Source organism: Aythya marila, assembly GCF_965140915.1.
Source record: "Aythya marila genome assembly, chromosome: 1".
NCBI classification, from domain to species: Eukaryota; Metazoa; Chordata; class Aves; order Anseriformes; family Anatidae; genus Aythya; species Aythya marila.
Window position 1 is genome coordinate 89,285,619 of NC_139042.1, and position 14,242 is coordinate 89,299,860.

Consider the following 14,242-nt stretch of genomic DNA (forward strand, 5'->3'; position numbering starts at 1 on the left):
ACTTTAAAAGACGACAAAGGAGGAAAAATAATTGAACCTATTCACAATTCTTTAACTGAATGGTGATGCAGAAAGTATTGTGAATACTGCTTTTAAGCCTCTGTCCCATAAAGGGCTCCCAATGTTTTCTTGTAACCTTGAATTTAGAAAGCCAGTGTAGATTCCACCTCAGATTCACGAACCGCTCGCTCTCCAGCACCTGTGCCAGCTCTGATCTGCTCTGCTGCAGGAGATGTGTGCAGAGCCTCCTTTCATACACATTAATAAGTCCGAGCTCATTTCACAGTCATGCACGGAATTAACAGGAGTCACTTTAGCATCTTCATTTCTCAACAGTTTTATTGCCTTTAAGAAAATTTTTGTAAAATATAAATACAAAGGCAGGAGATTTACTTACAAAGTTAAAACACAGATCTCAAACATAAACACACAATTCAGAAAATTTAGTTTATGTACAGTTTCAAGCAACTTCAACATATGTTAGTTTTTCAATATTTTACAAGGTACAGAAAAAATAGTTCAACGTCTTCTTTAAATAAAGAGCATAAAATGTTTAAACATATATAAACAATCCGGTTTGATGTGTGAAAACTAAATTTCACAGCTTTTAAATTAGGATATAAAAGTTCTTACAATTAGTTGATGTGTATGGATATGGTTTAATTTATATTACAAACTATTGAATTATATTCAATAGTGCTTACCTGGCCAAAGCAGGTAATTCTGTAAACAAAAAAACAAAAATAATATCACCAAGTGCCTTCCCAAAATCCTATCTCCCAAACAAGCCACATGACTTTGATCACATCACCTATAAAAAGTATGTTCTGTGTAATCAGTGCTTTGTATGAAACAAAGTCAATGTGTGGGTGTATTCTCTAAAAAAAAAATGTGTTCCAAGTAATAACAAACTTATCCCAAAGCCTGTGTGCATTTAAAGAAACATTATATAACAATTTTGTAAAAACTGATTGAAGTTAAAAAAAAATTCTTCCAAAATCCATCCAACTGGAATTCAGATCTCTTATATAAAGGAAAGATATTTTCATATTTAATAGTGTCCTTTCTTTACAGAAACAATTGCATTTGAACACATATACATAAAGAAGTAACTGTATATAGTACTGTACATTAAACGGCCTGATGGTTCAGCAAAGGATGTCGAAGGGAGGGTCCTTGTGTGGGTGCAACCAGTGAAGCGAGGAGCCCAGCAAAGTCTTGAGTTCGCTTGTAAACTCTACCAAGTCCAACAGCTCTTTGCTTTCTGGGTTAAACGCTTCCAGGTCCGTAGCACAAGTGAGCAACTGGCTGAGAGAAGTCTGTTTGTAAAACTCTGCCTCTGTGATGGTGGCGACTTCCAGATTGGGGAAGTTGCAGCGGAAGATGCGAGATGACATTTTTAGCCTCTTTACCACATCGGAGAGCAAGAGCCAGTTTCGCGGTCTGGGGAGGTGAAGGAGAAAAAGGCTGCAATAACTGACATTAAGCCATGGGCTCCTCGACCCTCCACTACCCCACCACCGTGTGACAGAGCCCTCTTGCCTGCCCCACACAAATGACCCCCTCGACACCAAGGGCATTGCCCAGGGGCTCAAACACTGCAGATACAAACACTGAAACCCAAAAAAACAGGGCTTGTGAGTGCACGCATGTGCCAGCTGCCACACCGATGTCTAAAGCTTCATCAAGCTGAGCCTGACTATCACACAGCAAATCAGGAGATGGCCAGCAGTTATAACCTAAATTTCAGCATCTCGGACTTCGGCAGGTACCAGCATTAAATATAAGTCATCAGAGGGTTGTTTTTCAGATTAAGAAGACAATTCTTTAATTTAACCTTTCCAATTGTCCATTTCAGAAAACCTGCGCTACATCAATCACGCAAATGATGAGGATATGCTAAAACCTGCCCTCCTGCATGATTAGTATTTAAAACTGTTTTTTTCCCACAGCTGTCATCAAAACTGGTGCAAATGACAAACAGTAGCTGTTTACTAAGCTAATTTATATCTTCAATACAATATAGAATCAAACGTTTCAGGTCTTTGCTTATTATTATCATAGTATCTTCCGTAAGGTGTTTATTTGTTTGATCCGATTTGGGGTTTGAACCAGTTTTGCTGCAGCATCTAGAACAGCATTAATGGTGTGGTTTTGTCACCTACAAAAGCACGTCCGTTCAGCACAACAGAAATGCCTGTTAAATAAAATTAAGAACACCTTTCCAGCATCATAGCCAAATTAAAGTGCCAGAAGCACTTGTGTTTGGGGATGTTTTTATACCAAGGTGTCTGGCTGGGATGAGGGAAGGACTCTGTGCTCAAACATCATTCAGTCTGCCACGGAGCACAGCACTCCAGACAGAGCCCCCTCAAGGCAGCTCTTCCCCCTTTTGCCCTCTGTTATCTTATTTCAGAAAAGCCCAGCAGTTCTGGCATTGCCATCTCACTCACGTTAGATAACGTAAACACACTTCCCACAGATACAAACTGCTGTCGTCCCAAGCAGGTCGTTTCAGCTACTTTCACCCCAAAACCTGTACTTGTTCTTACCCCTGAGAGAGACACACTTGGATGTTGTAACAGGGCAAGGGAAGTTCATCCGAAAACTCAAATTCAAACACGTCGCTAAAGCCATCTTCATCTTCATCACCTGGGCCAGGGGGGTTTGCCAAGATGTCGAATCCAGATTCATCTTTCGGATCTAAATAAAATCAAATAAAAAGGCCAGGTCAGCGTTTATGAGACCGTTGCAGGTCCTGCTTTTTCTTCCAATAATATAATCTGTAAATAAAATCAGTTTGCTTCCTTCCTAACTTCCTCCACCGCAAAAACAAGCCAGCCCCCACCCCCACATGCTGCGTGTTTTGAAAGTCTCCACATGCAAAGAAAAAAAAAAGGGTAACATTTGCTCACCGCACACAGAGCTGCCATAGAAATCCCAGTACAAACCAGGGTCATCAACACTTCGACCCTGCAGGTCAGTTAAATACTCTGGAGAGGAAAAAACAACAACAAAAACACACTGATGAGAACAAAAAGCTGGCAAGTTTAGCAGACCGTGTGTCATACGGAGTCTCACCGTGCATACTTCATGCCTTCCACCCAAAACACCCACAGTGTAGTACAGATGCACACGAAAAACGTGCACGTGCCATCCTCGCAAATATGCCTGGCACGCGCTCCTCCCCTGCATCCCTTCTCCCGCCACACAAAATCACGGCCCATCACATCACATAATCACCCCGGGTCTGACGGGGACGGCCCCGACCTCGAGCCTCAGTAACTGACAGCGGCAGCACTTTGTTCCTGCGAAACGCAGGATGTGCCACGCTTTGCAGCCTGCAGCTACTCCCGACACCAGCTCGGGGATGAAGCAGGGCCCGTGATGAAACTGATGGAAAAGGTTTTTCTGCACGGATGTGTTGGGAAGATACGAGTGTTTTCTACAGATGTAGTTTGGGAGATTTGATAGTTGAGTTGGTGAACAGATACTGGGATTCAAGACACCAATAAGCCTAGGACAGTGGACTTTACTGGAGTCCTGATACACTTATGCATTCTTTATTCTGATGCATGGGCGAGCACTTAAAACTCATTGACTGTGAGGATTACAAACACTTCCAGAGGTGAAGGTAGTAGGGGATGCTAGTGTCTATTCAAAACTAACAGGGGGAAAAACTAAGTATGTTAGAACATGGACAAAGTTTAAAGAGATTGAGCATTTAACACAGTTTTACCACATTTCAGATATAAAAATGAGGCAGAACTTGCAAAAAGCACTACATGACAGAAAGCAAGGCGTCAGGAACCGTGGCTGTGCTTTTGCACACAAGGAAGAAGCTCCCTAAGCCTTCTCCAAGGCTCCTTTGCGAGGAGCAATCCCAGCAGGGCTTTTTGGGGCTGGGAAATATCACCCCACGACCAGCAGAGCCCTGTGGGACGAGGCCACACACCTGTGAGGAAGGTCTCCATCAGCTCGCTGTGGGTCATTTTCACAATGGTCCTCCCGGAGTACGTCGCGAGCGTTGGGTCAGCACCATAAGACAGTAAGAGGCGGACAATTTCCAAGTGATCGTTTTCTACCGCGTCGTGGATTGGTCTAGGAAAAAGAAAAAGAAAAAAAAAAAAAAGATCACGATATTACACTTTGACTCAAGCATTATGTAAATGTGTTCAGAAAGAAACTTCTGATTTCAGACCAAAGTTATTTATAGCGAGTAACACTATTAATACAGCTGTCAATCGTCTCATTGTTGGTTTTACTCGCACATCACTCCCTCCCTCCCCTCCCGTCTTTTCACAGTCAGACTGCTCGGGGCAGGCATTTCTGTTACATCCATTCATTGCCGTACATATTTCGAGGGCCAGTAAAATAATTACACCCCTGTACCAGAAAGCAGGAGTTTGTGTGAAGCCTCACAAACATAATTCTGCTGCAAGTCACTCTACCGTTCCAAATCTCTGCCAATTTAACAGCATGTTGTGCAGTACGGGCTCATTCAGCCTGCCTCTGGGCAAGCACGTACATCAGTTACCCAAAGCTTCTAAATTATGTACACGCAAATAAGTTATGAAAATTTGCTAGGAATTAAACTTAGGAGCTGTGTCCTCTTTAAACAGCGCGTGTGAATGTATTTGCAGTACAATTCAACCGCTCTGCTCGGTGAAAATAAAAACGTGGCATTTCAAGGTTAGTCCACGCAGAAGTCAGGCATTGTATGTGGCATCAACAATCCATACAAGCTCGGGCATAGATTTGGTGAGGCGACGTAAGGATTGCTCATCAATACACGTGCCTGCAATTCCTGGTTAGAGTTCCTGATGACAAATTGCATTAACTTTTGCCTTTAAAATGTGCTACACGTAACAGGGAGTTGTCTGGCAGCAGGACACCTCACCCCCCCCCCCCCGACTAATGAAGAGGTGTTAAAACCCCATTTTCCCCCTGGATGGCTACGAGCAGGGATCTGAACACCCAGGGCGAGGCGAGCAGCCGCGGCTATTCAGCTGGGCGCTACGCTCCTCTTCCCTCGGGCTGCCAAGAAGAAGCACCGCTGCCCCCCGCAAGACTTTTAAGCTCTCCAGCAGACGTGTTGAAAGGCGAGAGAGATAAGGAAGGGCTTCAGCTAGGATCGCACGCTGCCTCCCTGCAAAACTTGCTGAATTGCATTACAAGACAACGAGCCTGGGAGCTTCAGCTGTGTGCCACCCTGCCAAGCGCCTTGGCTGGCACCCAGGCCTGACCCCCCCGTGGAGCCCCCTGCCACCTGCAGCAACGTCCCCGCTACGTGACCGCTTTTTGGGCACGGGCTGGTGCCCACGGAGCTGAGGAGAGAGCAGAGGCAGATCTGAACGGCAAAGGGTTGGGGTGATGAGGAGGGAGAAGAGGAAGGGGTGCCGCTGCTTCCCCGTCTGTCGCTGGTGGGAGGAGGGCTGTGAGATCCCTTAAAAAGCAGCGTGTTCCAGGTGTGTTCACTGCAAGGGGGCTGTGATTTAGGGCGATTAACATCTGTGACACATGAAGCACTCGTGCTTGCTCCCATCTTGCTGGAAAGCTGCGTGCAGCTCTGTTTTTAACCCGCACAGGCTGCACTGACACATGGAGCTGCACCCGGAGAGCGCAGCTCCTTCCCTGCAGAGAGGGGGCTTATCCCCTGCACACCACCACAGCGAATAAGCAGCAATCCCACGCCGCTGTCTGCAGCCCTCAACCCAATTCGTGCCACCCCGCAGCCCCCCAGCACGCCTCCAAAGCCAGACAGGGGGGTGCAGGGAAGAGGCGAGGGTGACGGCTGCCTCCAAGCACCGAGGACGCCTTCTGTCCCCTGCTCACGTTCCTGCAGCCTGGAACTGGGAGCTGTTTTCCATTTTATTTCAGAATTAGGATTTTCTGGTTTTGTCGGGGGGTGGGCGGGAGGATTGTGGGTTTATTGGTTTGTGGGTTTTCTTGTTTGTTTTTTTTTGTTTTGGTTTGTTTTTTTTGTTTTTTTTTTTGTTTGTTTGTTTGTTTGTTTGTTTTAACTGACTTACCTAAGTGGCTTTTGAAGCAGTAATGAATTCAAGATGATCCCTTAACTTATTAAAAACAGCATCTAAATCGCTGCCCAGTGTTTCACTCGATTTAATGACACCCGGCCGAGTTTATTAAAGAGAAAAGCCCTGGGAGGGGAGCCCCCCTCCCCACTGCACAGCTCACCCGGGCCAGCGGGGTGCTGCAGGGGGGCAGGCAGCCCCGTCCCACAGAGCTGCGGGATCCCGACCCGGGCACAAGAGGGGATTTTACAAAGGCAAGGGGAAGGAAAGGCGCAGTAAAGCCCTGTGGAAGGAGGAAGAACGATAAATAGAAGGAAGGAAAGAAAGTGCTGCTGGGGAGGGGGGAAAAGAGAGATTCCCCACAGATAAGGCAGGGGGGGAAAGGCATTAACAGGGTGCTACCAGAATTTAACTGGCTAGCACATCCCTTTGGCAAGGTCAGGAGCGAGACTGTGCAAAGACACGGATACCTGCGTTTGCTTCTCGCAGCAGGGCAGGCGGAGGAGGGAATGTTTTTCAGTCTTGGCAGAGTTTAACCACCCTCTCTGTAGGATGCAGAAGCGACTACTGGAGTTGGAAACTTTCTAAGATGTGAGGAAAAGATCCCTGGGGGGTCCTCTCCTGGGCTCCTTTGCCCATATAATCTTTTCCGCCCTGAGCATCGTGGAAATAAACATTCCCCGTCCCTAATGGTACAGTTAACGGTAGCACAGCTTGTTTTTAAAACAAACCCTTCGAAAGGCCCCAAAAGGGTCTGGGGACGTTCAAGAGCTGCGATATCCTACAGCAGACGCGCATCTCAGCCCTCTCTGGTGTGCTGTCGAATCCTTACTACTATTTTTACCGCTACCAGAGTCAGGGAAACATTTCACCGGGCGTTTATCATTCCACCACCACCATTATAAACTATTTAGGCCAGTCAGAGTTTGCTCTCAGCCTTTCAGGCACCATCAAGATTTTCCCTCGCTGCAGCGAGAGGCCTCGGGACTCGCCGGGCAGCACCGTGTCTCTCTCACGGTTTTATTTTTGTTTCCCTACGGGCTGTTATGCTGCAGACTGAGGCCCTCGAGAGTCAGCGGGCAGCACCGTGCCTCTCTCACGGTTTTATTTTTGTTTCCCCGTGGGCTGTCACGCAAGGCTGCCCGGCAGAAGCGGCGAGGCAGGAGTCACGGGAGGCCGGCCACACCGGCTGCCTCTCCCGTAACGCAATTAGCTGCTGGAGGGGATCGTCTTGCCAAGACCAGGACGTAGGAAGAGAGCGAGCCGTCTTGGCACGGTCCTCCCCAGAAATAAAAGGGCTGAGCTCATCAGCCGCCGGGAGGAGGATGAGGCGAGGCTGGCTGCGCAGGGCGAGCGGTGCCCGAGGCGAGGGAGCGCCTCGCCAGCAGGCCGGAGGTGCCCGAGTTTCTGGCGTGTGGCTGTGCTATTAAGAGCTAAAAACGAGGAGAAGAAGGGAGACCAAACATGCCAGCAGCCACCCTGATGTCAGGCATTGGCCCTACAGCGCTGTGGTGAGCTACAGCACTTAGCGGGGTCCTGTCGGGGAAGCAGTGCGGTCACCTCTTAAGCACGGCCTGTTATTATTTATAGGTAAGGCGATTAAGGGCCCTTAGTGGCTGCAGCACCTTTGAGACGGGTCTTAAAGATCTCGCTGGGCTCTACAATAATCTTTGATGGGCCACTCGTTCAGCAGCAGCGTGCTTGTGTATTCAGGGCCTGCCGACAAGGCTCAGCAGACAGAAAGCTACCAGCAGCATGCAGTTTATGGGGGAGAAAAGGGAAAAATGCTGAAGCCCGCTGCACGGAGCCCCTGGGGCCAGCTGCGCTGTGCCTGGGGACTGAGGGACACGGTGGCTGCAGGCAGAGCCCCAGAGCAGGGAGGTACGGCGCCTGTATCTCCTGCCTTAGCATGGTTTGAGCCCCCCAAAAGTCAACGCAGAGGCAGCAGGCAGGCAGCAGCCCGGACCCAAACTTCAGGACACGCTGACAACTCCAGTGAGTGCAGTTACAGGGTCTGGTCTGTACGGGCCCACGTAGCTGCCTGAACACTACGCTGAATAAGTTCACCCGAGGTTTGAAAAAAAAATATCCTTCCAAGGAGGAAACACGTTCAGGAATTTGAATTTTAAAAAGCAACAAAGGTGAGGAAGACTGACACTTCTTTCCTCCCCAGAGCTGAAGGACAAAAACTGAGGCTTCGAGATCAAAATGGGATTTGTCTCAGGAACACCAGGGCTTTCTCCATGGAGAAGGACAAGTCTGGCCCCACAAAAGGCAGGGGACAACGCTGCTCACATGCTCCCTACAGAAGCTTCTGCTCTCCGCCCTGCTAGACTGTGGGCAGCTCTACCATCCTCCATCTGCACCTGAGATGTTTTTTGGTTTCACACTGTCTGCTGGGCAGCTTTTCAAAAAAAAGATTTACGTCTGCCACCAGAAAGCAAAGGGGAACACAAGCTGAGCCCTGACACTGCCATCTAGGATCGGCCCGCTATTATGTTTGTTCGCAAAGTGCATTTTCCCCACAACCTTCCAGAGTGCACAAGCCAAGTTTCTTCCTGGAAAATCGACTCTGTCTGTGAACCGAAACCAAAAGTGGACTGTGTGCTCGCAGGTGACGGGGACTGCTTGCTTCTGGGGCTGCTTTTTATCTAGGCTATGCCTGTGAGTGAGGCGAACATCGTTTGGGATTTGTTTAACAGCAGCCCCGCAGCCCAGCTTCTGCTCTCCTGTCTCCTCCCCTCCCCAGTAAAGGCATAAAAAAGAGCTTAAAAACAAAAGAGGCAGCCCCTTAGTCATGCTGATTTTACCTCCCTGGCTATTGGGATGGTGATAGTGAATGCGATAAACCATTTAAGATAACAAGCTGCAGGAGCCTGGCGGAATACAAAGCGACCTGTCCCCAAAAGGAATAGGTCGGACAAAGTCCTGCATATTCAGGGGAAAAGTTATCCCAAGGTCAGCCCCGCAGAGGTGGTCAAAGACGGACTTAGGAATTGGATAAAGACTCCATTAGGAGATGCACAAGGAGCTTAAAAAAGGAGGGGAGCCACAACTTCTACATCCAGAAACAAAAAAAAAAAAAAAAAAGAAAACCCACAAGCTTGGTATTCTGTGAGCACCCCTTCTGTGAAGGAGAAAAAAAAGCCAACGTTTGCTTAAAAAAAAAATCAATCCCAAATATGCAATGCGCAGATAGAGTTTAACAGCTAAGCTAAACAATATTTTTATCAAGCACATATAGGACTTGCACGCCCGATCACTGTAAAAGCCTGAAGTGCTCTTAAAAGTAACACCACTAACAAGGCAAAGACCACTCTTTTGGCACAACTCAAAGGACCTGGAGCGCATACAAATAGGGTTGCAGCTCAAGTATCATTCCTTCCTGCCCTGCAGCTGGGGATTTCACAAACTCTTAAAAAAAAAAAAAAATTGTTAAAATTCCCAAGGGAAAAAAAAAAAAAAAAGCACCTCACATTGAAGCTGAGTCACAGCAATGATGTGCCCCCCACATCACCCTGTCCCAGCGACGGGGTGGGCAGCGTTACCCCTGGGGGGCTTCACGCAGGTTTGGGGGGACATGGGGAGGAGACAGAGGGGAGAGGGAAGGGGTACTTCCCTGCGTTGCCATCCCATCCCGAAATAAACCCCGCGTGGCAGCCCCGTGGTGCCGTGCGTTACTCACCTGGTTCCGTCCTGCGCGCTGCAGTTCACGTCGGCCCCGTACTCGAGGAGATGTCGCACGATGCTCAGCCAGCCTCTGGCACAGGCCTCATGCAGGGCACAATAACCCGCATTGTCACGATGGTTTACATCACAGACCTTGTTTTCCAAACAATACAGAACCACTTCCTGGAAATAGGAGAGGAGGAAAAACATACATCGAGTTATTTGTTACTGCCGAGCTGCTGCACGGGCTTCTTTAAGGAAAAAGGGGGGCTGGGGGACAGGAGGCAAAGCACAGACTCCCTACAACATGCCCAAGTACCCCCTTAGACACAGATCAGCCAAAAAAAAAAAAAAAAAAACAGGACAAAAGGGAAGGCGTTCAAAGCTGTGTTTGTACAGGAGGCACCACGATTGTCAGGAGCAGACAAGGCTGCAGCGCGGCACCGAGAGCCCCGAGCCCCACGGAGAGGTTTTCCCATCGCCGCAGGAGCCCGGGGACGTGCAGATTTCCCAGGCAGGGCTCCCAGCTGCCGCTTCTCAATGCTTCCACACGTGAAAGCGGCAGGAAGGTTTTTGCTCTGACATCTGCATTTCTGGGCGCCGGATTCTGCACGCGCAGCGGCAGCACGACCCACGTCAGTTCGGTTTTTAAAAAGAAAAAGCACATGATCCGAAACAAAACACATTTAAGACACACAAAGGACAGTTTGCTGCTGGAAAACAAACAAACAAAACAAAACAAAAAACAAAAAAAGCCCAGCTCTATCAAGATCAGGGAAATCCCATTTTCACCCACACTGATTTTCTGCATGCAGAACCAGAGTCAGGCGCCAGGTTCCAATAACTAACCCGGCGCTGTGGGAAGCCATGTGAATTTAACGCAATTCATCTTGCAGTCAAATACACCACGGTTGAGAGCCCGGGCCGGGCTCAGAGCTCTGCGCTGTCGCGTGGCCTCGAAACAATGACTGCTCCATCACTCAACCAAAAATTTGGGATGGTGCGAGTCTTCCTCGATTTGTGTCAGACGCAAAATAAAAAATACAAAACGTGCACGCACGCATCTCTAAGTGATGCTGCACATACAAGGCAGCCCCCGTGGCAAGATTAAGCCATTAATTTTGCATTTGCTGCTCTCAGGAATTACGGGGTACAGCGTGGGGTGGAGGGGGGGGGGGGGGGGGCGTTTGTTTTGTCGGAACAGGAGGATGAAACCACCGCCGGGCGCGACGCATTTATCCCTCCAGTTCCCAAATCTACCGGAAAGCCCGCAATCAGCCGTGCTCTCGGTATCCCTGACCCGAGGACTGGTATCCAGGATACAGCATGAAGCTGTTCTTTTAGCAGGCCCTCACCAACCAGGCGAAGGAGAAGAGCGGCGAGCCAGCGAGCTGCAGTCCCGGGCACGAGAGCATCCCTCCCTGACGCCCCATCCCGCGCCCCCGGGGTGCTTCTCTGCCACCCGGCGGCTTCTGGTGGTCCCTCTCACCGCCCCAAAAGCCAAAAAGCAGCCCAGGAAGGACGCTCTTCACCCCGCGCTTTCCCAAAGCCGGCAAGAAAGGGCGGTGTGAAATTATACCCTAGAGGCAAGAAATTTTCCTGCAAATCCAGACCACCCCGCGAGGCAAATTAGCGGGCGGCTATCGGTAGCAGAAGCGGCGGCCGTATTCAGGGCTGCCTTCAGCACGCAGTTGCCATTTAAAACAGCTTCTGCAGCTCGAAATAGGAAAAAGGCCTTTCGTCTATTTTCATGGAAAGCAAAGGCTGCTTCTAGGGCAGAACACCTACCGCCGGCCGAAAACGCTAATTTTGTCGGGCAATTCCACGTTAAGAGGCTATAAGAAGAATGTCATTAACCACAAAATGTAACCATAAAGACCATAAAACTCTACATTGTTAATTAATTAAATGCCTCATTAACTTTTTTTAACATGATTTATTCAATTTACAAAAAAAAAAAAATTAGCCATCGCCGCCCAATAGGGGAACATGTGGTGCCACAAACACGCTTTTGGTTTCACGAGCACCTCTGGCTAACGTTGGAGAAAGGCCGTGAGGCTGCCGCGGGGCGATTTAGTGCCTGTTCAGGTGCTCCACTCCAACCAGCAGTCTGAAAATCGCTCTCGGTTAACCCGAAGAGCCAAGCTCACACGTCACCAGCCAGCGCTGGGCCACCGCTGCTCCTGCAGCCGGCAGCTCGTTAGCCAAATCGTAAATGGCCACAAGAATCGGTGCAAGCCGCGGGAACCCACCTTTGCAGGCATCCAGCCCCCTCGAAACAAACACCTTTTCCCCGCTCCTACCATACACCATGCATTGCCCTGATTTCATTGCCTTTCCAGCCAGGATTTATTCCCAAACCCACTGGAGGAGTTCCCAAGTCCAGGCACAGACTAAAAAGCAACACGCGGCACAAAGACAGCCCATGTTTCCTCTTGCATCACGTTCATTACCCGAGCCTTTTGTAATGTATTTTTTTTTCCAAAAAGACTTTATGCTCCCTGTAATTCCCCCTCCTTTTTCCCCCCATCGCAAACAGTAAATTACAGTTTTAAGACTACCATTATCTCAAGTCATTTGTTTCAGATGGGGAAAACGTAATGGATTCAAGCCCGACCATAGGCTGCCATGGGCTGCTCGCATCCCGATTAAGCAGCGCCTGGCACGGAAGCCTCGTGAAGGAAACCTTTCCCACAGCCTCGGTTTTGCTGAGACCATGGGATGTGCAGAGCTGAGCAGCGTGTGCCATACTGCCTGCATGCAGCCTCGGGGCCGCAGCTCTGCACTTTCTCTGCGCCCCAGTCCTCGGGCAGCACCGACGAGAGCCACAGCTCACACCCACCAGGCTTTTCTCCCTCTTGGGTGATTTCAAGTCAGCCGCCCTCGTGCCAGAAAATCAAAATCCCTAAGCAAACGATGATAGAAATGCCTGCTGAGAGCACAACGCTACCCAAGACCTTCACTTTGGAGAGCCCTGGCATCCGTGCGCTTTCACAGCCACCCCGATACGGGCTGGTGCTGCAGCCAGCTCCCACTGCTAGCAAAGCAGGCAGAGCCCTCGGCCCCTGCTGGAGCAAAACCCTGGCCCATCACAAATCTCTGGGGCAGCTCGGGTTGACCTCAGCAGGCAGAGCACCCAGCATCCCACAGCTACAAACCAGAGCACTTGCCCCACGGACAAGGGAAGGAAAGGCACGCCGACAGCTTGCAGCACGCGCTGCGCTACGCTTTGGTTTGGGATCCATAGGAAATTTTCGGTCTGTCGGAACTTAAATAATTTAAATGATAAAGATTACCATAGCAACGTTGTAACAACTGCTTCTCCTCCTCCCAGCCCAAGTGCCCTGAGCTGGAAGAAGCTCTGCTTAGGGCACGCTCCAGCTTTCCAACGCGCCCTGCCTGCCAGAGCTGGAGAAGGCAGCCCTCCAGCCCAGGCTCCCCAGCTGCATGAAAGCAATTTCCAGGCTTCAAAAAATCCCTGAGGCCCCAACAGCGCCAGAGCTGATGCCACCAGCCCGCCAGGGCTCAGCCCCAAAGTCAAGCAGGTCTCCGTTCACCATCCTGGCCAACAGCCTCTCCTCGAGACCCCAGGTTGAGCAACAGCACCGCTCACACCTACGCTGCCCAAATAAAAGCATGCTTCAAAACAGCCGAGCTGGCGGATTCATCAGTTCCTGATTTCTGTAGCAACAGGGGGGCTGTTTCATCAGGCAACGCTGTTCCAGCTACGCGGAGGAGCCCCAGCCTGCGAGCATAAAACACGTGGAGCACTCCTGCGACGCACCCGATCACGCAAGAGGACACTTCAAGCACTGCACCCCGTGCCACACACCCGACGGCTCCTCGGAGGAAAGAGCGGAAGAAATAAAAGTCTGCTCCTAACCTACACGCAACTAACAAAGGCCAAAACGACACGGCTCATTAAAGCTCACCGCACCGACTTTAAAAAAAAAAAAAAAAAAGGCACGGGTTCTGCTTGCAGATGGTTTGCATTTAAACAGAAGCGAGGGCTGCTAATAAAACTTCCCCCCGTGCTCGCTCCCGCGGGATCCTGCCCACCCCGTGCCCCCAGGTGACGGCGGCCCCCCAGGGCCCTCACCTCGTAGCCCAGGCGTGCTGCCCGCTGCAGGAGGGTCTCGCCCGCGTTCTTGTTGACGATCAGCCTGCGAGCCTCGGGAGGCATGGGCCGGCTCGGGGTGGTCTCCGGCGGGGGGCTGGCCACCTGCAGCGGCGAGGGCTGGGGGGCGGGCGGCAGCGAGGGGGGCTGCTGCAGGCGCTCGAACAGCTTCTGCTCGTAGGGCTTGGCCGGCGAGGAGTCGCAGTCCGAAGCGGGCTCCGGTCGCTTCCTGACCTTCCTCATTACCGTAACCTGTCAAAATCGTTATCTGTTTAGGTTGTTTCCTTTTTTTTTTTTTTTTTTTGTTTTTTTTTTCCTTCCCCTCCTCGCTTTTACAGTGCGGCGAGGGGATTGCATTTTGCCGGCAGAGAATTGCATTCCTCTGCTCGCACTGAATTTTTTACGAAAGCGCCGCTACAGC

The 14,242-nt window shown here is 50.0% G+C and overlaps 1 protein-coding gene across 7 annotated transcripts in view; it reads right to left on the minus strand.

Annotated features, from left to right (window-relative positions):
- Positions 1 to 319: 319 nt before the first annotated feature.
- Positions 320 to 14,242, minus strand: part of BCOR (BCL6 corepressor) — a 73,134-nt gene continuing 59,211 nt past the window's right edge. For all 7 annotated transcript variants that reach the window (XM_082770808.1, XM_082770810.1, XM_082770809.1 and 4 more), the window contains 6 exons: positions 13,804 to 14,073; positions 9,721 to 9,887; positions 3,956 to 4,101; positions 2,916 to 2,993; positions 2,553 to 2,703; positions 320 to 1,443 (listed from right to left, as the gene is read on the minus strand). In XM_082770808.1, coding sequence (XP_082626934.1) covers positions 1,149 to 1,443; positions 2,553 to 2,703; positions 2,916 to 2,993; positions 3,956 to 4,101; positions 9,721 to 9,887; positions 13,804 to 14,073 — 1,107 coding nt within the window. In that variant the 3' untranslated portion in view covers positions 320 to 1,148. The remainder of the gene's footprint in view (positions 1,444 to 2,552; positions 2,704 to 2,915; positions 2,994 to 3,955; positions 4,102 to 9,720; positions 9,888 to 13,803; positions 14,074 to 14,242) is intronic.